At 48.2% G+C, this 24,860-nt stretch overlaps 1 protein-coding gene across 1 annotated transcript in view; it reads left to right on the top strand.

Annotated features, from left to right (window-relative positions):
• The window catches only part of CLIP3 (CAP-Gly domain containing linker protein 3), a 30,139-nt gene extending 9,439 nt beyond the window's left edge, over positions 1 to 20,700 (top strand). Inside the window, exons 3-13 of the mRNA XM_033158624.1 lie at positions 1,908 to 2,001; positions 4,004 to 4,165; positions 6,624 to 6,742; positions 7,512 to 7,748; positions 10,161 to 10,296; positions 12,525 to 12,665; positions 13,888 to 14,022; positions 14,533 to 14,656; positions 15,993 to 16,057; positions 17,923 to 17,995; positions 20,261 to 20,700. Of these exons, the coding sequence (XP_033014515.1) occupies positions 1,908 to 2,001; positions 4,004 to 4,165; positions 6,624 to 6,742; positions 7,512 to 7,748; positions 10,161 to 10,296; positions 12,525 to 12,665; positions 13,888 to 14,022; positions 14,533 to 14,656; positions 15,993 to 16,057; positions 17,923 to 17,995; positions 20,261 to 20,315 (1,341 nt within the window). The 3' untranslated portion in view covers positions 20,316 to 20,700. The remainder of the gene's footprint in view (positions 1 to 1,907; positions 2,002 to 4,003; positions 4,166 to 6,623; positions 6,743 to 7,511; positions 7,749 to 10,160; positions 10,297 to 12,524; positions 12,666 to 13,887; positions 14,023 to 14,532; positions 14,657 to 15,992; positions 16,058 to 17,922; positions 17,996 to 20,260) is intronic.
• Positions 20,701 to 24,860: the final 4,160 nt, after the last annotated feature.

Below are 24,860 nucleotides of genomic sequence, written 5' to 3'. Positions count from 1 at the left end.
CTGCTCCTTGCTATTCCACAACCAGGGGGCCACCACTAAAACGGCCCCGTCGTGCGGGTGGGGTAGTTTCCGCAAACGCTGGCACACCCCCCTCTCTTGCAGGTCTGTAGCTAGGGGCCAAGAGGTGAAGGGGGGGGAAATGATGGACTATATGCAACTCGCAGAAATGACCGGGAAAATCCGTGACCAGAGAGACGACGCGGTGGATAAAGCGTGCAGAAAATTTAAACTGTATTTAAAGTCTTATTGTAAGATTGAAAATTAGATATATTTTGAGAATAAGATAGGCTGTAGAGGTGAAATTAGAAGTATTTGATATAAGATGATAAGATAAGAAATATAATTAATTAAATAGATAAAGAAATAGGAGGTTAGAGTGTTAAGAGATAAGAGATAATAATGGTTAAGTAAGAAAATAGATTAGAACTAGTTAAGATTAGGAAGTTACGTAAAAGGTATTCACAAGGGACGCAGAAGGAGGTGATAGGAGGAAGTCCTACTAAGATGTGAGGGAAAATTGAATTATTTCTATTAGAAGTAATAAGTTGTAATTTTTATTGTGTTTTTTGTTATTGTTTGTTGTTTATGTTTTTTATTATGTGAAAAATTCAATAAATATCATTATTTTTTTTAAAAAAAGAGGTGAAGGGGGAAGGTCCGGAGCTCCCAGCCGCAGCCTGTTAGCAGAAAGGGAGCATCACGGAGGACCCCCTCCCCAATTCCTCATAATATAATGTGCAATAAGTGCTGTATCGTTGGGGGGCTGAGGTTTTTTTAGATCGCAAGTGGGGAGCCTCAGGGCCCGAATGTGGCCTCCCTGTCCTTGCCGTTCAGCCTATGGGACTCTCCCAAGACCACCTGCCCCCTGTCCTGCTCTCCCCTGGCCGCACCCTTCACAGGCCTGCGACAAGCCCTCCATGAAGGCTTTCGACTGGATGGAGTGTGAGTCTTTGCACTGTGAGAATGCTTCTTCCTTGGCTGAAAGGAGGCGTAGAAACCTCTGGCTTTTGTGTGGCTGGAGTACAGCTTGCCGTACAAAGTTAAGCAGTCTTATTCAACATCTTCATCAATGACTTGGATGATGGGCTTGAGGGCATCCTGATCAAGTTTGCAGGTGACACCAAATTGGGAGGGGTGGCTAATACCCCAGAGGACAGGATCACACTTCAAAATGACCTTAACAGATTAGAGAACTGGGCCAGAGCAAACAAGATGAATTTGAACAGGGAGAAATGTAAAGTACTACACTTGGGCAAAAAAAAAAAAAAATATGAAAGGCACAAATACAGGATGGGTGACACCTGGCTTGAGAGCAGTACATGTGAAAAGGATCTAGGAGTCTTGGTAGACCATAAACTTGACATGAGTCAACAGTGTGATGCAGCAGCTAAAAAAGCCAATGCAATTCTGGGCTGCATCAATAGGTGGGTGGTCAAAGGCCTGGAAACAATGCCTTATGATGGTGTTTCATGCTTGGCGGGGGGTTGGACTGGATGGCCCTTGTGGTCTCTTCCAACTCTTTGATTCTATGATAAGCATCATAGCCCCACCTCAGCCCAACTTTTGCCTCTAGCCACATACCCTTTGCTTCTGCCCTCACCCATCCGATCCCTGGCGCGCGACCCCAGGAAAGTCGTCTCTCGGGGAATGTGGCTTTTAGGCTGAAAAGGCCGCTCTGCCCCTCTTTCAGATGCGTTTGCAGATGAGCTCCAAATTTAGGCAGGGGGTTCTTGTTGCCGGCAGGGGGGTGGGCTGCGCTGGATGGCTTCGGACGCCCCTTCCCAGCTTAAACTCATCGTCGGCCACGCCCAGCCTCACAGATCAACTGGTGTGGGTGGTACAGGGGAGAGGGATCCGTTTCCACCTCTGACCGGCTCCCTTCTCGGTGACTTGCACCCCCCCCCCAGATCTTGAAGCGAGGCTGCCACGTCAACGACCGCGATGGGCTGACGGACATGACGCTGCTGCATTACGCCTGCAAGGCTGGCGCCCACGGTGTTGGTAAGGAGGCCGGTGGGGTGGTGGCACTCTATTCTTGGCGGGGGCGGCTGGGTGTCACTCCTGGGCCTCAGCTCTCTCAGGAGAACCACGCTCCCGTCTTTTAAAATTTGACTCCCTGAAACCGCCGGTGGGTTTTAGTCAGTTTTGCATTCACGGCAATATCTGCGCTGCAACACACTAAGGCAGTGATGGCCAAACTCGGCCCTCCGGCTGTTTTGGGACTACAAATCCCATCATCCCTGACCACTGGTCCTGTTAGCGAGGGATGATGGGAGTTGTAGTCCCAGAACAGCTGGAGAGCTAAGTTTGGCCATCACTGCACTAAGGCGTTTGACCGTATGGATGAAGCAGTCTCTGGTGGTGATTGGCTGAGCTGCCTCTGACATCACAGAAGCTTTTGGTTTATCCAAGGCCGGATTTAGAGTTTTAGAGGCACTGAGCGCTGGAAAGATTGCCCCCCCCCCCAGATTCATAATTCAAAATAAAAACAATGTTAAACCATAAAAAGATTCCCCCCCCCAAATGAGACAAAACCTACATGTATGCTGAAATTAAATGACTACTTCAGTACTTTTACTTCTGATCGGCAAGCCCTAGGCTCAGTGGTCTAAACCACTGAGCCTAGGGCTTGCCGATCAGAAGGTCGGCGGTTCAAATCCTCGCAATGACGGGGTGAGCTCCCATTGCTCGGTCCCTGCTCCTGCCAACCTAGCAGTTCCCGGCGGGAAGGTAAACAGCATTTCCGTTTGCTGCTCTGGTTCGCCAGAAGCGGCTTTGTCATGCTGGCCACATGACCCGGAAGCTGTACGCCGGCTCCCTCAGCCAATAGAGCGAGATGAGCGCCCCAACCCCAGAGTCAGACACAACTGGACCTAACGGTCAGGGGTCCCTTTACCTTTACCTTTATGGTACCTCGGGTTAAGTATGCTTCAGGTTAAGAACTTTGCTTCAGGATAAGAAGAGAAATCGTGCTCTGGCACTGCAGTGGCAGCGGGAGGTCCCATTAGCTAAAGTGTTGCTTCAGGTTAAGAACAGTTTCAGGTTAAGAACGGACCTCCAGAACCAATTAAGTTCTTAACCCGAGGTACCACTGTATTATTTTTTTGTGCTCCTACTTTGCTGGTGCCCTAAGCCTGCGCTCCGCCTACCTGTTGGATAATCCAGCCCTGGGTTTATCGCTGTGTAGGGGCATGGCGGGGGGGCGGGCCGCCCCGGTTTTCATAATGGAGGGGGTGACAAATTATCAAGGAACATTTTCCTTTGAATTTTTTTTTTAATGCCTGCTCCGAAGGTCTTATCTTACTATACAAGGGATTATATAGCTGTATATGAAATTTCATGCATATCGGTTAATATCTTGACCCTCCTCCACCAAAATAGCTGTTCACTTGGCTGTTTTCCTTTTTTTTTTAATATAAGGAATTTATTAGGTTTTTCAAGATACAAAAAGAAAGTTAACAAAGAAAAAACAATAACAATAAAAACAGATACAAAGAAGAAAAAACAAAAACAAAAAACAACATATTGAAATACAACAATTATCTTGGCTGTTTTCCTATGTCGTGAAGGCTGGAAGTTCAGTTCAGATAACACTTACTGTTGTTCCCAACCCTAACCCTGCGGGAAGCCATCTAATTAGGCTTTAATTTGATTTGGAGATGTTTTTAGGAGGTAATTTAATTATTGTTTGATTTTATACCAATGTTATGTATCTGATGTTAGCCACCCTGAGCCCGACTTCGGCTGGGGAGTTTGGGATATAATTTTTTTTTAAATTACTTGTTATTATTCCTTTGTAAGAAAATATAAAATAACTTAAAACCATTTGGGGGGGGAATCAATGGGAGGGGGTTGACAAGAAATTTTCCGCACCGGGTGCCACCTGACATTCCCATGCCTCAGGGGAGGGGGGGGGAGACACAATTTTTTTTTTTTTTTGCCCCGGGTACCAATTTACCTTGCTACGCCACTGTTGCTGTGGTCCTCCCTCCCTCCCTCCCAGGTGACCCAGCCGCTGCTGTGCGCCTTTCCAACCAGCTCTTGGCTTTGGGCGCGGATGTGACCCTGCGCAGCCGCTGGACCAACATGAACGCCTTGCACTACGCAGCTTACTTTGACGTCCCGGAACTCATCCGCATCCTGCTGAAGGCCTCCAAGCCGAAAGGTGGGTTGGGGGAGAAGGGGGTGGGGCCTGCCCAGAAGAGGGGCGGGACTTCCTGCGCCTCGCCTCGGAGCTTACCTTGAGGGCACTTTGAGCAGGGCTGCGATGTTGGGTTGGATTAAATGGTGGAAAAAAAGAGAAGTGGACTTTTTAAAGTGTCCCCTTTTAAAGAAGATGGCAGGAGGTGTGTGTTTGTGTGTGTGCCATTTTCTCAATTCAGTCAAGTCAGGATCCAATGAGTGATATAGATAGAGATACGGTATATATAGATTTTTTTTATAGATAGATATAGATACCTTAATTGGTTAGAGCCTGGTGCTGATTTTTTTTTTTTTAAAAAAAACTTTATTGCAAAATAATTTACATATAACAACACAGACAAACAAATACAACACCTCAGTGACAACTCAACATTAACTAACAACACATCGTCTAACATCACACACGTTTTTGTCTTCCGATTCACCTCATTGTGCTTTCTACATATTCTTAACCTTTGCGAATTTCCTGTTATTATCTGTTACTGCATGCTTCCCTGAGTTATTCAAGCCCCTTCGCCACGACAAGGCAGTGATCCATGAAGGAGCAACAATTATCAGAGCAATATAAAATAATATCAGCATATAAAAGTGGGGTAAAAAATTCACGAAATAAATAACGAGTAGTCCTCTGTAAGGAAAGGTTAGTAAGGATACTGACAAGCTGGAACGTGTCCTGAGGAGGGCAATCAAAATTCTGGGCTGCATCAATAGGAGTATAGCATCTAGATCAAGGGAAGTAATAGTACCACTGTATTCCGCTCTGGTCAGACCTCACCTGGAGTACTGTGTCCAGTTCTGGGCACCACAGTTCAAGAAGGATACTGACAAGCTGGAACGTGTCCAGAGGAGGGCAACCAAAATGGTCCAAGGCCTGGAAACGATGCCTTATGAGGAACGGCTTAGGGAGCTGGGTATGTTTAGCCTGGAGAAGAGAAGGTTAAGGGGTGATCTGATAGCCATGTTCAAATATATAAAAGGATGTCATATAGAGGAGGGTGAAAGGTTGTTTTCTGCTGCTCCAGAGAAGCGGACACGGGGCAATGGATTCAAACTACAAGAAAGAAGATTCCACCTAAACATTAGGAAGAACTTCCTGACAGTAAGAGCTGTTCGACAGTGGGATTTGCTGCCAAGGAGTGTGGTGGAGTCTCCTTCTTTGGAGGTCTTGAAGCAGAGGCTTGACAGCCATCTGTCAGGCATGCTTGGATGGTGTTTCCTGCTTGGCAGGGGGTTGGACTGGATGGCCCTTGGGGTCTCTTCCAACTCTATGATTCTATGATTCTAAGGGGCATGGAGTCCATCTGTCATCGCTACTCCCTTCCAGATTTCGCCGCCCTATCCTCATGGGACAACGACAAAATTCGCAACTGGATTCTTGCTAGGGACGCAGCCCTTGATCAAGAACTATCTATTGCGGCCAGACTCTCCACGTGGTTCCCTCGCGTGAAGGCAGTTAGATCTCTGGCCCACTAGCTGAGTGATCTGATGGATCCTACGCTGAGAAGGGCTTTTACACTGGCTCGATTTCATGCCATTCCCACAGCATTCCTACAGGGGATATTTTCCAATACCCCTCTGGATCTTCGACTCTGCCCATGCAACAGGGGAAAGATAGAGGACTTTATTCCCACTATATGCCTCAATAAGATCTAGGCTTCTCCCTCTAATCCTGCCGACTATCGCCAGGGACGATGACCGCATGAAATATTTACTGGCGGATGCCAACCCCTTGGTTTCACGTGGAGTGGCCATCTACGCATTACAGGCCCTGAAACTCAGGACCACCTTTTTGGCTAACTTCCCTTAGCCTTAGTCTTATGTATCTTCCTGACATGGAATCTGTCGTCATGCCCTGCTATTGCTCTCTATTTTATTTGTATTTTCCAGCACGATTTTACCTCCAATGTTTTAACTGTATCTGTTGTATTCTTTGTATAATCGTGCCAGGCCACTGCCTGGTCTTTTACTACGTGCTACGGCCATATGGCTAATGTAATAAATAAACTGATTGATTGACTAAGCCCAAACTATGGCTTAGGGAGAGTGAGCATTTCACCCTTCTCCCAGTCTCGCTGCTGCCAGGCTACTTGGAGCTAAGCTATGGTTTGTCTCCCCCAACAAACCATGAGCTGTAACCAAAGTCGTTCCTGCTTTGCCGCTCGTGGTTTGTTTGGGGGAGACAGACCGTGAGCCTAGGTTTGAAGGTGACTAAGGCGAACCATGGCTTAGCTCTGGGACACGTGGCGAAAGGAGAGCTGGAGGAGGGCTGGAGCAGCCTCAGTTTCCTCTCTGGTTGCCTGCACGCTTGCCCATTCTCACTAAACCATGGTTTGCCTCATCGCTGGGAGGAAGTGCGAAATGCTAACAGTGGCAAGTTGGTTCCGATACCTGCGCGACCTGTATATCCCTTCTCCCTTCAGTTCTGAACTCGACGTGTAGCGACTTCAACCACGGAACCGCCCTCCACATTGCCGCCTCCAACCTGTGCCTCGGGGCAGTGAAATGTCTGCTGGAACATGGTGCCAACCCAGCCGTCAGGGTAAGAAAGGGAAGCTGTGGTGGATAAACGTATTGATGATGATGATGATGATGGTAGTAATAAATTATCATTTCTTACTTATACCCCGCCCATCTGGCTGGGCCTCCCCAGCCGCTCTGGGCGGCTCCCAACCGAATATTAAAAACACGATGTAACAGCAAACATTAAAAACTTCCCTAAACAGGGCTGCCTCAAGGTGTTTCCTAAAATTCAGATAGCTGTTTATTTCCTTTTACATCTGCTGGGAGGGCGTTCCGCAAGGAGGGCGCCACCACCGAGAAGGCCCTCTGCCTGGTTCCCTGTAACCTCACTTCTCACAGTGAGGGAACCGCCAGAAGGCCCTCGGAGCTGGACCTCAGTGTCCACTCTGGGCGGCTGATAGGAAATGCTCTGGGGGAAGGAGGGACAAAAAAAATGGGGGGTTGAGGAGGGTCCTTTGGGGGAAAGGAAGAGAGTGAGAAATGTCCCTATTTTCATTTGAGGTATGTTGGTGTGTGTGTGTGTGTGTGTGTGTGTGAGAGAGAGAGAGAGAGAGAGAGACTGAAAGGAGAAATCTAGTCTTTAACACAAATATAAGAACAGTTCCTGTACATTTTGCCTCCCATCTCATGTTCTGCAAATGCTAGAAGCTTTCTCTCCCTTTCCAGTGAAATCTGGTAGTCTGGGGGTTACGGTTCATGGGGTGTGGAGGATTTTCCCCACCCCCACGGACCCCCATGACGTCTCCTCCAGCTCAATAACTTCCCTGCCCAATGCCCTCTCCCAACAGAACAGCAAAGGCCAGGCGCCGTCCGACGTCGTCCCAGACCCCATGGACATGACCTTGGACAAAGCCGAGGCGGCCATGGTGGCGAAGGAGCTGAAGCAGCTGCTGCTGGATGCCGTACCCTTGAGCTGCAACCTCCCCAAGGTCACCCTGCCCAACTATGACAACATCCCGGGAAACCTCATGCTCATCTCCCTCGGCCTCAAACTCGGCGACCGGGTCATGGTGGACGGGCTGAAGGTAAGGCCAAAGTGGGGGGGTCCCTCGTCATGGCAGGTGGGTTTGGTGTCAGGAGGCGTCCTACACGTGAGTAGGACCTTGGCAGAGACACATGCCCGACTGGCATGTTTCCTCCCTCCTGGACGATCGTTCGGGAGCTTCAAAAGCATTCCTCAGCCTGAACATCACAGCGACTGATGCCAGAAGACATCAGCACACCTAGGGATCCGCAGAGGTTTGCGCAGTTGCGTAACAGAACTCAGCAACTCAGCATCTTGGCTAATCTACTTTATTTACATATAAACACACACGGAGCACTTCAACATGGCTCCCTCTCTCTCTATCATCAGACAGCAAAGAGAAAGAACTAAGGACAATAGTCCCATTTCAGGGAACACAGTAAGAATAACACCCTGTCTGCGTCACATCCTATTCCTGTGTTCTCAAAACACATGTGATAGACAATAAACCCATGACTGCACACGGGGAATGAATCTCCAACATTTGGGACCACCAACATGAGTGTCTCTTGGCTAGGACTGGACTTGGAAAGCCCACGGCGGTTACATCTAATGAGTTCTGTCCAATGCTAGTCCTACTCAGGGGTGACCCACTAACACAATACTGTTCGTGTTATGGAAAAATTCAGGGGTGAGAGACTACTCCACAGCCCAGCTTGTCGGGGTGCAAGTCCCCCGCGGGTCCATGCAGTCAGTAAAAGAAGGAAGTTCCAGCCAAGTAATTTGGAGCAAAACAGCGGTCAGTAGACCATGATCTTTATTGTTGCGCAACAGGTTCCTCCCAGGAGTAAGAACCCTGAGCACGGGGTGACATCCTCTTTTTAAAATTCCTCCCCCCCCCCCCGAATACACTTCGAGAGGCATCGTTGATACATCGTTGAGAGCCAGTGTGTGTGGGAATGTTGAGGGATGTGGGAGAGGATATCCTATCCCAACTTGCGTTTACAAGCTCGATAATATCAGCAGAGCTAACATTCCCTTTTTACCTCACACGCACAGTGGATAGTTTGCATAGACTCGCTAGAGTCATAAAAATGTTATCCTGGTGTCTTCCCCTTTTTATCCCTCTTTCAATAAGACACTTCACAGTCTTCGGTCAAGTGAAAAACGTTTACTCACAAGTAATCATCTAGTCACACACAGCATCCTAGAGGCAGGCTTAAAAGTTACTTAAACAATATACGTGTGGTGACTTTCTCCTTATGAGAGAAAGTCGCCCTTTACTACTCTTGGCCTAGTGCCAACGGTACATTTTTAGTAATGCTGCTTTTAAACTGTCAGAGAGAGAGAGATCAACACGACAACTGACCAGCGACAAAATGGAGCCCGGCCTGAGCTACAGTTGGCCGCTCCCAACTGTAAAGTTCCATATAAGGAAGTTTTGTCTCAGTCCAGGAAGACAGGAAGTTCCGGCTTGAGGACTGAGACAACCTTCTAGAAAAAGTTGGGTTTGACTGCCCCTGTTCCGTTTACATCCCACAGTGTGGTGTAGTGGTTAAGAGCAGTGGACTTGTAATCTGGGGAACCGGGTTCGCTTCCCCGCTCCTCCACATGCAGCTGCTGGGTGACCTTGGGCTAGTCACACTTCTCTGAAGTCTCTCAGCCCCACTCACCTCACAGAGTGTTTGTTGTGGGGGAGGAAGGGAAAGGAGAATGTGAGCCGCTTTGAGACTCCTTCGGGTAGTGATAAAGCGGGATATCAAATCCAGACTCCTCCTCCTCCTCCTCTTCATCATCATCATCATCATCATCATCATCATCACTACGTCAGCAGCATGTCACAAATGGGGAGGGGTACACAAGGGTTACACAAGTTCAACATTAGGTCACTTTCTCAGACACCTCTCCCAACACCTCTGAAGTCCCCATCACCGAAAGAACAATAAAACTTGACATCTCCTTGCCCTCAGGACTGGTCTGGAGATGGGCTTTCAGAACACCTGACTTGCTCAACTGCCTCTGCGGATGTCTAGTGTTGCCCCCCTGGTCACTCCCTGGGTGGGGTGCCGTGTCTGTGCTCTCACGCTTGGGGAATTATGGCGGGATGCCCTGTTCCTGCTGCCCGTGTGACTTCCTGCTTCTTGGTTCATGGAAGGAGGTGGAGCCCAAATTCGCCTTTCCTTCAGGTTTCAAATGGCGTTGGAATGAGGAGAGTCGGTTAAAGTATGGATTTTCTACAAATTCCCTGAGCTGTCAAGTCGAAGGGATACATTCAGGCGTAATATTTGTAACATTGTAACAACTTTAAAGATGGGGGGGCTTGTCATTTCCGTAACAGTTCGAAAGCATGGGAAGCTGCTTCCAGCCTGTGCCAACAATATTAATTTAGATGTGCCAGTGGTCCGGTTCATTATTATAAGGCGGCTTCCTCTGTTGTGTCTTCTTTCCCCAATCTCGCCATGCCTCCCTGCAGTTGGGCACCTTGCGTTTTTGCGGCACGACAGAATTCGCCAGCGGCCAGTGGGTGGGCGTGGAGCTGGACGAGCCCGACGGCAAGAACGACGGAAGCGTGGGAGGAATACGTTACTTTATCTGCCCTCCGAAACACGGTAATCTGAAGCGGGGTTGTGCCTGCCCGACACCGGCACTCCTCTGCCGTCAAATCCAGCAGCCGGCCAAGTCAACTACACAAATATCAAATCTGAATAATAATAATAATAATAATAATAATAATAATAACTTTTATTTATACCCCGCCCTTCCCAGCCAAAAACTGGGCTCAGGGCGGCTAACACTAATTAAAACGACAACAAAAACATAAAAACAATCCATTTAAAATACAGATTAAAATACAAATTCAAAATTAAAACTGCAGTCTCATTTTCAAATAGCCCACCAATAAAAGAATGAAGCATAAGTATCAAACAGAAACCAACCCAAAGGCCAGGTGGAACAGCTCCGTCTTGCAGGCCCTGCGGAAAGATGCCAAATCCCGCAGGGCCCTGGTCTCTTGTGATAGGCTGTTCCACCAAGTCGGGGCCAATACTGAGAAGGTCCTGGCCCTAGTTGAGGCCAACCTAGCATCTTTGTTGCTCGGGACCTCCAAAAGATTATTATTTGAGGACCGTAAGGTCCTACCCGGGACATCCCAGGAGAGGCGGTCCCTTAGGGACGAGGGTCCTAAGCCGCATAGGGCTTTAAAGGTCAAAACCAGCACCTTAAACCTGACCCTGTACTCCACCGGGAGCCAGTGCAGCTGGTAGAGCACTGGATGAATGTGGTCCCGTGGCAAAGACCCGGTAAGGAGCCTTGCCACGGCATTCTGCACCCGCTGGAGTTTCTGGGTCAGCTTCAGGGGCAGCCCCGCGTAGAGCGAGTTACAGTAATCAAGTCTGGAGGTGACCATCGCATGGATCACTGTGGCCAGGTCAGGGCGAGAGAGGTGGGGGGCCAACTGCTTAACACGGCGGAGATGGAAAAATGCCACCTTTGCTGTGGCTGCAGAAGAATGGAACTCCTGGGTTCCCCCCAGCACACGCCTTCTAGGCCAGGAGCTCCCAAAGTGGGTGGTACTGCCCCCTGGGGGAGCGGGATTTCCTAGCGGGATGCTAAGAAGGGGGTGTCAGGGCATCGCCGGAGGTATAAATGACTGCCATTTTGAAAAGCTGGTATCACCAATTTTATTTTTTTTGAATTGATTAAACTAAATGGTTCTAATTGGATTTCGAATAACGTGCACTTAATGGTTACAGTTTTGAACTTTATGCCGTTCTTTTTGTTACAAAAGTTGGGTGCCACAGGGTATTCCCCTCCCCCCAAGGCCAGGAGGGAAGCCCCCCCCCCAACACAAAGGCAGGCTTCCATGGTGGCACGCGATGGAGAGTCTGGTGGCCTCGTAAGGGCGATGGCAGGACCTTTCTCTGGAGCCCTGGGTGTCTCATGGGGCTGGATGGAGATAGCCCAACCGAGGAAGCAGGGAGAGGCGGAACATTGGGAGAAGCGGGGAAGGTGGAAACAGGGCGATGTCAAAAGTGGCAGGTTCAGAAGTGCAGAATTCCTTCGTGAAAGCCGCGCCCGTGCCCCCAACACAGCCCCAGCCCCGCCTAAGAACGTACAACCTTCTAAGATTATACAAAACAAAATAAAAAATAAAAAATAAAAAAAATCCTTCCAGTAGCACCTTAGAGACCAACTAAGTTTGTTCGTGGTATGAGCTTTCGTGTGCATGCACACCTCTTCAGATACCTGAAGACATCTGAAGATCATGAAGATATCTGAAGATCTGCACTCTACCTGAAGATATCTGAAGAAGTGTGCATGCACACGAAAGCTCATACCAAGAACAAACTTAGTTGGTCTCTAAGGTGCTACTGGGAGGATTTTTTTTATTTTTTATTTTGTTTTGACTGCGGCAGACCAACACGGCTACCTACCTGTAACTAAGATTATACAGTAATCTCATTCTTATGCAGTAATAAGAAGCAGGGGTGCATTGCAGCGATCCAGGCAGACCTCCAGATCTCTCATTTTCTGTGCCCCTGCCTGCATGGGCAAATGATCTGGAGTGCTCCAATATCAGCTCCAAGACTCTGGAGACAGGGACCTGCTGCAGAAATAGAAACAGGTCTTCAGGCCCCGCTCCTGCAACTTAGGACCACTATGCCTCTGGTTTTCAACCTCCTCCCTTCCATATCCGAGGCTACGGGAGAGGATACCTTGGGAAAACCATCTATCTAGCCTGGTGGTGGAGCTCCTCTTTGGGGTTATAACTTGCACAATTCTTACCCGCCACGTAAACTTTGGGCTTCCTGTTTTCCTTCCCCTTTGCCCTTCCCAGGAGTGTTTGCTTCTGTGTCCAAGATCACCAAAGCCGCCGATCAGACGCCTTCGTCGGTGACCTCCACCCCACGGACCCCCCGCATGGACTTTTCCCGCATGACCGCAAAGGGACGGAAGGAGAAAGACAAGGACAAGAAAGGCAAGCTGGACTCTCTTTCATTGTGGACTCTTCCTTTTAAGCAGAGGTTGGAGGGCGCCCTGTCATGGATGCTTTAGTTGAGGTTCCTGCACTGCAGAGCGTCAGACTAGAGGACCCTCGTGGTCCCTTCCTGTTAGGATTCTTTTCCCGTGTGTTTATCACATGACGGTGTATGTTTTCATTCCACATTGTGGGAAGCGACGGAGGCAGAATGTTTTTTTACTGTGTTTCCGTGGTGTAGGACATTTGTCCTTTGGTTCTCTCTCTTTAGGGATGCGGTTGGCGCCGTGGGTTAAACCACAGAGCCTAGGGCTTGCCAATCAGAAGGTCGGCAGTTCTGACGGGGTGAGCTCTCGTTGCTCGGTCCCTGCTCCTGCCAACCTAGCAGTTCGAAAGCGTGTCAAAGTGCAAGTAGATAAATAGGTACCGCTCCGGCGGGAAGGTAAACGGCATTTCTGTGCGCTGCTCTGGTTCGCCAGAAGCGGCTTAGTCATGCTGGCCACATGACCAGGAAGCTGTACGCCGGCTCCCTTGGCCAATAAAGCAAGATGAGCACCGCAACCCCAGAGTCAGACATGGCTGGACCTAATGGTCAGGGGTTTCCCTTTACCACTGCCTCCTTCAGTTCCCGTGGGAAAGTCCCCGTGCCAAGGGACAAGTTGATGATCTCACCCAGGGGGGCCCGTACCTCGTCTGGACACGCTCTAATCAGTCAGGATGGGCACGGGTCAAGGGGGCAAGTGGTGGGCCTTCCAGCTCAGAGGAATCTGTCTACATCGGCAGGGAGTATCCAATCAAAGTGGTACAATATTGGACCCGAGGACAGTAAGTGTGCTGATGCCTCTTGGTATCAGTCGCTGTGATGTTCGGGCTGGAGAAAGCTTTTGAATCTCCTGAAAGAATGACCAGGAAGGAGAGAACATGCCAGCTGGGCATGTGTCTCTGCCAGCTTCCTACTCGTGTGTAGGACCTCCTGAAACTTCCAACTCTACAGTTCTATGATTCTATACAGATAGTTTTACAAACAACAGACATAATAAAATTATAGACCTGGATATGTCGTAGGAATCCAACCCACAATTGTTTTCAGGTGTTCACCATGTTATTGGATGGTTTAAAATATGTTTTATTTTAATCGAGATAAATAAAACAAGATAAATAAGTTACGCAGCAAACTAAAGCATCCAGATCTCACTTCTCTCCACCCACCTGCTCCGTCCAGCTCTCAGGAAGAAGTCCTTATCTGTTGGCAGCCTGGACCGTGAAGGACTGAAGATTGAGATTGGGGATCACGTCTTGGTGGCAGGTCAGAAGCAAGGCATCATCCGTTTCTATGGGAAGACAGATTTTGCCCCAGGTAAGACAATAGCTGGTGAGCTGGGAGGCCATTTCCATTGGAGGAGTTAAGATCCTGGCTAGAGGGTGGGGCAGGGAATTGAGACCGACGTGCAGACTTTTGATTGGTAGCATTAAAAAAACAACCTCAGGAGTCCTAATTCGAGCTCAGGGTCCTGAATTCAAGTCCTGCCTCTGCTGTGATCTCCCTGGGTGGCCTTAGATCACTCTCAGTTTCACCCCTTTGACAATGGGAATAATCGTGGTGTACCTCATGTGTTGTTCTTTTGGGATAGTGCAAACGAGGACACCGATTGCAAAGCGTTTTGCGGGATTAAGGTTGTAGTCCTCAGCGTTACTGATGTGGAAGGGAGTCCCCTTTGGAATCGGTGAGACGAATTCCTAGTCTCTGTTGGAATTAGCAACAGTAATTTTAAAAATCTGCATTTCTGACTAATTTGCATATTTCTCTCTCCCTCTCTCTCCCTCTCTCTCTCTCTCTCTCTCTCTCTCTCTCTCTCTCTCTCTCCAGGCTACTGGTTTGGCATTGAACTTGACAAGCCCACAGGAAAACACGATGGCTCTGTCTTTGGAGTTCGCTATTTCACCTGCGCCCCTAAGCATGGAGTCTTTGCCCCTCCTTCCCGAGTGCAGAGGTGTGTGGGATTTATATTTTGCGTGATTTAACAAGCTACTAAAATAGTTTTTAACATGGCTACGGATGATCCTGTTCTAATTTGGGGAGCATATTCTATAGATAAGCTTCTGGTTCGTTTGCTACCTTTTCTTGAAAATTAGGCGGTATATATTATGGGATGTGATACATAAGCAGCAGTCAAGTACAAACATTCCTTGTTTTCCTAGAGTGGACATGCAAGGGGATGTTTGGTCCAGCCAGTCGAAAGCTTCCTGTTTCCTCCTGGCTGGGACATACTTCCTTTGCATGTGACTAGAGGTGGGCGTGACCTTACCTGTGCAGGTAACAAAAAGGACAAGGCACGCAGCACACACTCTCTCTCTTTGACTTCCTCCATCGTTGGAACAGCTTTTTAGCTAGAGATGCTCTGTTGGTTTCCAACCAACAGAGAACACTGGGATTATCCCCATATGGGATAGATCCACATGTATATACTTTGTAACTAAGTCTGCCTTCAGGGATCCAACTACGAACTGAATGTGAGTAAAAAAATATACTTTACATAAGATTGTGGCGTGTTTATTCTTTTAAGAGGGATATAAGGGGACTTACCAGGAAACTAATTGTGAGAGGCTTACACAAGCCTGCAACCAGTTATCTACTGTGCATTTAAAAGGGGAATGTGAAACTCTGCTAAGTAAAGAAACTTGCTAGCACAAGTTAGGAAGGATATTAATAAACCATATATCCACTCCTCTCCCCTGGACATTTTAAAATAATCATAGCAACTACTACAAACATCGGAGTTCCAAAGGGGGCATGTTGAGAAGGATGTTGAGAAGCTGGAAGGTGTGCAGAGGAGGGTGACCAAGACGATCAAGGGTCTGGAAACTAAGCCTGATGAGGAACGGTTGAAGGAGCTGGGTAGGTTTAGCCTGGGAAAGAGGAGAAATGAGAGCCATCTTCAAAAATCTGAAAGGAAGTTGGAGCAAGCTTCTTTTCTGCTGCTCCAGAGGGTAGAACCCAAACAGTGGCTTCAAATGACAAGGAAGGAGATTCCGACTAATAATCAGGTGGAAAATTCCGACGGCAGGAGCTGTTCGACAGTGGAACAGACTCCCTCAGAAGGTGGTGGACTCCTTTGCAGATTTTTAAATAGAGATTGGGTGGCCATCTGTCAGGGATTATTTAGTTTGTGATTCCTGAATTGCAGGGAGTTGGACTAGATGACCCTGGGGGGGGGGTCCCTTTCCAACTCTACAATTCTGTGGTCTCCTGGCGAGTAATCTGGGTTTTTTTTAATGCTTGCATTGTTCTTGGTTTGTGAATTAATCGTGGCCGTCTCTCTGCTGCAGAATCGGAGGCCCCAAAGATTCCCAGGGAGATGGCACTTCGGCAAAGAAAGTCCACCAAGTCACTAGTAGGTACACCCTGGGTTTTGCTCCCCATTTCCTCCCACGTGAGCAAAGATGCAATACGAGAGTTTCCAAATATCTATTTCCCACTTTTGTAGGCCTCCTGTGCTTTTTAATGCTGCCTGACAAGTTCAGCAGCTGATGTTTTCTCATATACAGTGGCACCTCTGGTTGCGAACGGGATCCGTTCCGGAGGCCCGTTCGCAACATGAAAAGCCTGCAACCTGAAGTGCCGTATCTGCGCAGGTGCGCGGCGCAATTTGACACTTGTGCGCATACGCGAAGCGCAATTTAGTGCTTGTGCACATGCACAAGCAGCGAAACCCGGAAGTAACCCTTTCCGGTACTTCCGGGTCGCCGCGGGACGCAACCTGAAAAAACACAACCTGAACCAAATGTAACATGAGGTATGACTGTACCGTATTGGCCCGGATATAAGCTGCATCCAAAAATAAGCTGCAGCTTTAAAATTCAGGGGGGGGGGAGACAATACCCAAATATAAGCCGCTCCCTTAAAATTCGACAGCACTCCCACCCGTTCCGTTTTACCATATGCCTGTTCCAGCAGCGATATAGCAAAATCCCATTTTTGTAAGGTCGCGAATTTAAGCTGCACTTTAACTTTTCACCGTCAGAATTTGGAAAAAAAGTGAGGCTTATATTCAGGCCAATACAGTAGATGAAGTGGCGTGAATTTTTTTTTTATCACATCTCTACCTAGACGTGTCCTATTATTGTGTACATTTGTTTTGGAACTGCTGACTTATTTACATGTTTTGATCAATTTTAGGTTAAACCTTTTTTCTTTTCTTTTTAAGAATGCTTCATTTCATTGCTCTTTTCAAATATTTTATATTATTTTATCCAAACCACTTAGGGTTTATTTTTGTTGATTAAATGGGATATGGATCTTGCTAAATGAATAAAAATTTGCTAGGTTTCGGGTGCAGGGGCCCACTCCCCCCTAAAAAATACCAACCATTTGGCAACCCTATGCAACAACCGGGGAGCAAAGGGCTGAATTGGTTCATGCGTGTTGTAAGACAGGATTTCGTAACAGGACATATTGTGCAAAAAGAAGAAATTATTTTGCAAGAATATACACCTGTGGGTGGGTTTGCTGTTTGTTTGTTTGTTTTTTGCAAGAGAGAAATGAATTAGGGGAATCTGAGAGATCCGTTTCACTTAATCTTCAGGTGTGGCGTGGATCATATTTTCCTCCTCTCCTGGATTTCCAGTGCCCATACCCTTCTTTCTCTGATGGATATGGGGGCGTCCCATTCCATAACGATAATTTTACCATTTATACCCCCCCCACATCTTACTGGGTTTCCCCAGCCACTCTGGTCAGCTTCCAACATACATAAAAACATAACAAAACATTAAACAAGCTTTTAATGTTTAACAGACTATTGTATTTTAATATTTTGTTGGAAGCCGCCCAGAGTGGCTGGGGAGACCCGGTCAGCTGGGCGGGGTGTAAATGGTAAATTTTATTATTATTATTATTATTATTATTATTATTATTATTATTATTAAAACTTCCCTATATGGGATTGCCTTCAGATGGCTCAGGGATAGGATAACTCCATACCCTCCAACATTTCTCCAATGAAAATAGGGACATCCTAAGGAAAAGTGGGACATTCCCAGATCAAATCAGGAACCGGGACGGCTTCTCTAAATCAGGGACGTCCCTGGAAAATAGGGGTACTTGGAGGGTGGCTGCGGTGGCTGGGAATGCCATCTTACCCGGGGCAGAGATAGGAACCCTCAGAAGGTGGGAGCAAGAAAGAGGCATCATTAACTGAAAGTGCCCCCCTTTCTCTGCTCTTAAAAGGACCCCCTCTTCCTTTTCCTTCTCCTGCAGTCTCACAGCCAAAGCGCAACTTCACAGCAGTCAGAACCCCAAAAGATATCACATCGGAAAACTCCATCTCTAGGTAAGGACAATCGGCACGAAATTTGCCTCCCTTTCTATTCTCTTCAATTCACACACAGCAGGCATGCCCAGCTCCTAAGAGACTGCGATCTACTCCCACTGTAAAAAACAAAACAAAACTGGCAGTGATTACCCACTGAATGGACCAAAGTTGTTGAGCGGTGGGGGTGGGGTGTCAATCAGGATCACGTGATCGACCAGGGACGCCCCGTGATCGACCGGTAGGATCTAGGAGTCTTGGTAGACCACAAACTTGACATGAGTCAACAGTGTGATGCAGCAGCTAAAAAAGCCAATGCAATTCTGGGCTGCATCAATAGGAGTATAGCGTCTAGATCAAGGGAAGTAATAGTACCACTGTATTCCGCTCTGGTCAGACCTCACCTGGAATACTGTGTCCAGTTCAAGAAGGATACTGACAAGCTGGAAGGTGTCCAGAGGAGGGCAACCAAAATGGTCCAAGGCCTGGAAACGATGCCTTATGAGGAACGGCTTAGGGAGCTGGGTATGTTTAGCCTGGAGAAGAGAAGGTTAAGGAGTGATATGATAGCCATGTTCAAATATATAAAAGGATGTCCTATAGAGGAGGGAGAAAGGTTGTTTTCTGCTGCTCCAGAGAAGCGGACACGGGGCAATGGATTCAAACTACAAGCAAGAAGATTCCACCTAAACATTAGGAAGAACTTCCTGACAGTGAGAGCTGTTGGACAGTGGAATTTGCTGCCAAGGAGTGTGGTGGAGTCTCCTTCTTTGGAGGTCTTGAAGCGGAGGCTTGACAGCCATCTGTCAGGAATGCTTTGATGGTGTTTCCTGCTTGGCAGGGGGTTGGACTGGATGGCCCTTGGGGTTTCTTCCAACTCTAGGATTCTATGATTCTATGATTGGACATGTCTGTCATACATAAACTCCTGTTTCCGCCCCCACTCTAAGCAGGGTAGTGAGTGGGTGGAACTTGAGTGGACCAAGGAGGGAAGCCAAGGACCAGTTTTCGGCACCCACTGGGTGAGAATTTTGCAACTCAAGGTGGAGCCTGGCAACTGAGGTGGATTTTGGTGGGCTTGAGCAGGTCAGGGGGTGAAGCCTAGCGGATTTGGGCAGGTCCGGGGCTTAACCTGGAGCGGGGATGGGTAACCGGTTGCCTTCCTGATGTTGTTGGACTCCAACTCCCATCAGCCCCAGCCAGCTGAGGTCATGGATGATGGGAGTTGTTGCTACAAGGAAGAAGCTGGAAACATCCACTTCCTAATTCGCACTTAACCACAAATTATTGTAAGGTTTCGAAAGAAAAAACAGTGGGGTGGGTAAACGATGAACCGCAAACAAGCCAGGGTCAGAAACCATGGTTTGATGATGGCTTGTTTCAATAATACATAGTTTGAACTGGCCACAGTTACGCCTTTTTGGACGTAAACTGTGGTTAGTGTTAAAAACAACAATGGAAGCTTGCAACCTTATTGAGAGGAACGGCTGATGTGCAAACCCAAGGCTCCCTTGTACTCATTTATACAACCGTAGTCCTTTAGTACTTTTTTTTCATAACTGCCCCAGTAACTTAGTGATGGACGTTGTTGGCTATTCTCTGGGTGCCCCCCCCCATATTGTGCCTTACGATCTGAACTATGAATTGTTTCGCAAGTCTCTCTGAGTGCAGAGAACATAAACATGGTTTAAATGAATTCTGCAAATACATTTGCTCAAAGCCACCCCATTGCCTCCGGAGCAGAAGCTGGATTTTGCCTTCCGGATCCGCACCTGCCTTTCAAATCCACACTAGCGTATATGCAGCTGGTTTGGGCTTTGCCTTGCCAAGCGTTACACTGAGAGGAGTTGGTTTAAACCCGCCTTCCCCAACCTGAATATTAGTTGTTATTATTTATTAAAATTTGTTAGTCGCTTCATCTTTCGCAAGCCAGTTCAAAGCGACTTGCAACCTCCAGATGTTTTGGAATCGCAACCCACCAGCACATCTGGAGTGGTCAGCACATCTGGAGCACATCAAGTTGGAGGAGGTTGGTTTAAGGGACGTCCAGAGCATCGATTGTTGAGATGCACATGGAGGAACCGTGAATCGTTTAGCGGTTCTAGCCTTCCACTTCCGGTTTATTCAATTTTTAAATTACATTTCCATAACAACCTTTATCCGAAGATCAAAGGGCAGTTCATACAATGTAACATGTTTCCTCTGCTGCTGCTTCCTGTCCTCCTCCAGAGCTTCATCAGTATTAATTTTTCAAACTCTCTCTCCCCTTCCCTTCGTCTCCTGCAGGTTACTTTTCTGCTGTTGGTTTCCGTGGATGCTCCGTGCGGAAATGCAGTCGTAAACCTACCCGCAGCTCCCTCTTCCCTTTTCCTCTGCTGTTTCTTCGCTCTCCAAGTAATCAAAGACTGCTCTCCGGTTATATTTTGCCCTCATCAATCCTCCCCTGATTGCCGTTCTAGTGAACCCCAGTGCCTTGTTAAAACATATTAACACAACCCCTCTAGTAGTTTGTGAGAAATGCTATACTTATACCTTCCGTCCCCCGTTTCCTGGCACTCTACCCATGGGATTTCGGCTAAAGCAGGTCTCTCCTGGCACCTCTTCGTTTTCCAGCGTATTAATTGGCACCTAAAAGCTCACGCGGTTAGTCGGCTCAGATGTCTTTAAATGGAGGACAGAGCCCTAGTAGCTATGGTTTGGAGAGAAATCTCTTGACTTCCTCCCCTCCCGCCCGCTCGCCTGGTGCGTGTCGCAAAAGATCCCAAACCCGCGGATAATTTCTCATTATGCCTGGCTGGAAAATCAAACGTGTAGAGCGGATTGCTTTGGTAGAAGCCGAACCCTGTTGCCCGAGACGAGATTAACGTTGTCTGCCCTCCGCCATGCTCCCGGTTCGGCCCTCTCCTCGTTCTAGCTTTCCCCTATAAAGAGGGTGCCCTGGGCAACCTGGTCCCTTGCGGCGCAGGCCTGTTCAAGTGGCTTCTCAGAAGTAAGCCCCATTGAGTTCAGTGGAACTATTTGCAGGTAAGTGTGCTCAGCAGGAGAGGCTAACCCACGGCCTGCGGGCAATATCCGTGTACAACTCCCCCAGCAATTTCTGGTGGCCCCCACAAAACAACTGGCTTCTTTCCCTCTGCTCCCCAGACAGGGGGGTAGTGATGATGAGTCCCGACATCGCACAAAAGGAAAAAAAACCTGCCTTTGAACCCTAGTTGCTGGCAATTGCAGGTGCGGAAGAGCGTTGCCGTGTTCATGGCCTGTTTATGGATTTCATGTCAGGGAATCTGGTCGGCCACTGGGGTACCCAGGATGCTGGACCCCCTTCTGATGCCCTTATGAGAGCGGAGAGGTTTCCAGCCTCCCTGCCTCTCTCGCAAGCAGGGAGAGGGGATATCACCCCATTACACCTTTACCCAAAGGGCCCCTTCTCTCCTGGGGACAGCGTCTTCATCAAGAGGTATCGAAGAGGCTCAGGAAACAGGAGGAAGCCCTCCCCAGACCTCAGAATGGCACAAAAGCAGTGCAGGATGGCCGCTTGAAACCGCAACGAAACCTTCTCCAAGTCGAGTCCCTCCAGATGCTTTGGACTGCAACTCCCATCAGCTCCCCCCCCTCTCTCTCCAGCACTGGCCGTGGGACTGCTGTGGCCAATGGGAGCACAGCTGAGCCAGCTGGGGCTGATGGGAGTCGTAGTCCAAAATGTCTGGCGAGCGAAGGCTGGCTCTGCACACAGACAGGAGCAGGAGATAAATGTCCGCAGCGTCCAGGGTCCCGGCTTGTAGCACCTGAGCACACTGACTCGTCGGACAAATTAGTTTCCTTTGCGGTTGAACAATAGTAACCTGCGGGACGCAGATGCAAGTCTCATCTAAAATGTAGTGTGTGTAAGCAGCTGTGCTTAGCATTTGTGTGAGTTAGCCTACAGGGAGGAGGGAAAAACACCCAGTGACAGCCGTGATGGTTTGTAGTATGTGTATCTCTGTGTGTATATTGAGCATATATTCCCAGAAGTCACTTTTTCCTGTTAAAAAAAAATGGGGGTGGGTGGGAGAGAATAAAGAAATATTATAACTTTGCTTTTGCCAGCCTGGTACCTTCCAGATGTTTTGGTTGCGCTGTGCTGCCTTCCAAAACACCTGGAGGGACGCCGGGTTTGCAAAAGCTGCTATAACTCGCTGTTATTTCAACTCCAGCATTCATTAGCCGCAGCATGTTTAGCTATTATAATCCATCTCAGTTAACATTTTAAACATACGGCTTTTGCTCAGAGGTCCCTATATTTTAGCTCACTTGGAAAGGGTTTAATCGAAATATTGGGACAGCAAGAGAGCACATGGTACCTGCCTATCGGGACAGTCCCTGAGGCTGGCAAGGTGGAGAGTTCCTGGGTTTGAATATCGCTGCAGTTATCAGCAGAACGGGTCAGGAATCAGGACGAGCGTTAAAGTGAGGTGGGAAAGCAAAATCTTCAAATCCAGTCACCCTTTTGAAGTTTTGGTGGAGGGATCTCTGCATCAGCGCTTTAAACGTTTTGAGATTGTGGGTGCAAACCAGGTGGCACCTGGAGTCAGAATACAAAGTAGTGTGCATAATTTCATTCCAGACCGAGCCGAGATTCCCAGACTTCCTCCCAGCTTGGGAGAGGAGTAAGGACAAGGGCTCCTTTCCCCAGCTCCTGAGCAAATTGCTTCCTTGCTCATCTCTCTGCATGTGCTTCCGTTTCCTTCGTTATCACACCTGCAAGGTCGGTTTGGAGACTGCGGAAAGCAATCCTGGAAGAAAAAAAACAACAGGCCAAAAGGGCTTTGGGAAGGTGACTACGGTTGCCACATTCAGAAGTCTTCTGCCTTCAGCATGTGCAGAAATGCAACAGGTGCAGCCTTTTTGGGAGAGGTGCACAGGCTCCCGGTGATGATAACGCCACACCTGTTGAATTAGGGCTGCTTGGGAGGATGCTTGCATTCCAGCATAAAAACTCCAAACCCGGAGAAACATTTGGGGTCTTGAGGAAAGACTGGTAGGCGAAGATTGCAGTCCGAGCCTCTTGGCTTTCACCCTCCCCTCCGTGCTAACCCCCCCCCCCCATATTCTCTTTTGTTTCGAGATGCCAAGGTATCCCCCAATCCTTTGGCCATCAGCTTGTCATCACTCAGCTGTAAATACACATGTCCTCATCATCCATCACTTGTCCTTCTAACTTCCTTATCACTCTGCAACCCTTCACCGACCAGCAATAAATAAACCTTTCAGTTGATTTCAGCTTCGCATTTGTCCACTAGGGGAAAGAACCTAGGCCTGTCCTTCCACCTCCCTTGTGGGAACCGGGGGGTAATAACCCTCCCGCTGTAGAAATCGCAGTGGGGATTGCGTAGTCTTCCCCAAACATAGCAATGACAACTTGCCGCTGGCGTTACGCCGATCTCAGTCGCAGGCCTTCCCCGTGGTTTCCCGTGAGATTCCCTTCCTTTTTATGTAGAAACCACACTGGATTGTGTTCTTTCTGCCTACATGTATATTCTTTATTTTTTAAACAAAACAAATAACTTTGTAAACTGTCGAGTGAGATGGCTTGCCGTGCCCTCTGCTGAGCTCTCTGTTGAATCTTGCATGATTTCTGTCTTCCCTGACCCACCCGGTCCACCCAGGCACACTGGAAGAAGGAAAAAAGCGGGGTGGCCAGGGGCCGTAGCATGACGAAGATATCACTATGCTATTGCTTATCTGTTATTAACAAATTAATAAAAAGTGTTTCTATGTGCATGGTGTACAGAACTCTTCCTTTCTGCTCTGAGATGGATTCGGGGAGTAATCTATAGCTCAGCGTTTCTCAACCTTTGGCCCAAAGATGTTGGACTCCCAACTCCCTTCATCCCTGATCTTGCTAGCTAGGGATGATGGGGATTGTAGTCCAACATCTGGGGGGACCCAAGCTCAAGAAAGGCTGACCCAGCTCAACGATAGCCAAGCTGGCAGCCTCCAGATTCTGTAGACTCCAGCTCACATTGGCACCAATGGTCAGGGATGATGGGAGACGTAGTCTAGGTCAGTGTTTTTCAACCTTTTTTGGGCAAAGGCACACTTGTTTCATGAAAAAAATCACGAGGCACACCACCATTAGAAAATGTTAAAAAAATTAACTCTGTGCCTATATTGACTATATATAAAGTAATTTTCCCACGGCACACCAGGCAACATCTCGGGGCACACTAGTGTGCCGCGGAACAGTGGTTGAAAAACACTGGTCTAGGTGGAACATCAGAAGCGCACCATATTGGCGACCCATGATCTAACCCAAGAGCCATAAACAAGAGCTCACTCCAGGAAATATAGCAAAAAGCCGCAGTTCAAAACGCATTTTCCCAAATGCGTTGTTTATTGTGCCACATTTAGAACCCACCTTCCCTCCTAGGACCTCCAGGCGACATGCATAGTTCTCCCCATTTTATTCTCACAGCCACCCTGCAAGGTAGGTTAGTAGGCTGAGAGACAGTGATTCTCCCTCCCAAGGTCACCCAGTGAGATTTATGTGCATGAATGGGGATTTGGACTCTGGTTTCCTAGGTCCTAATCCGACACTAACCACTAGACCACACTGGAATTGAGAGCAAGGGCGTAGCAAAGGCAAAGAACAAAGCAGATGGAGCGCAGGAAAAAAGTTTACTGAACAAAGCATTATACAGCTTCAGAAAGAAATGGAGGGGGGGGTGCCTTTCCAAGAGGTCTTGCTCAGAGCAGGGTTAAGAGTCCACTCAATTTCCCCAAGAAAACCTCATAGCAAGACATCTTTCTCCCACACCCCCAAGGGGACCCAGGAGTCCTGGCCCCTCTGCTTCCTCTAGGCCCCCAAAGGAACCCAGGAGTCCTGGCCCCTATCTTTCCCCCAGAC

Source organism: Lacerta agilis, chromosome 8, assembly GCF_009819535.1.
Source record: "Lacerta agilis isolate rLacAgi1 chromosome 8, rLacAgi1.pri, whole genome shotgun sequence".
Classification (NCBI taxonomy): Eukaryota; Metazoa; Chordata; class Lepidosauria; order Squamata; family Lacertidae; genus Lacerta; species Lacerta agilis.
This window is presented reverse-complemented; position numbering and strand designations above follow the sequence as displayed.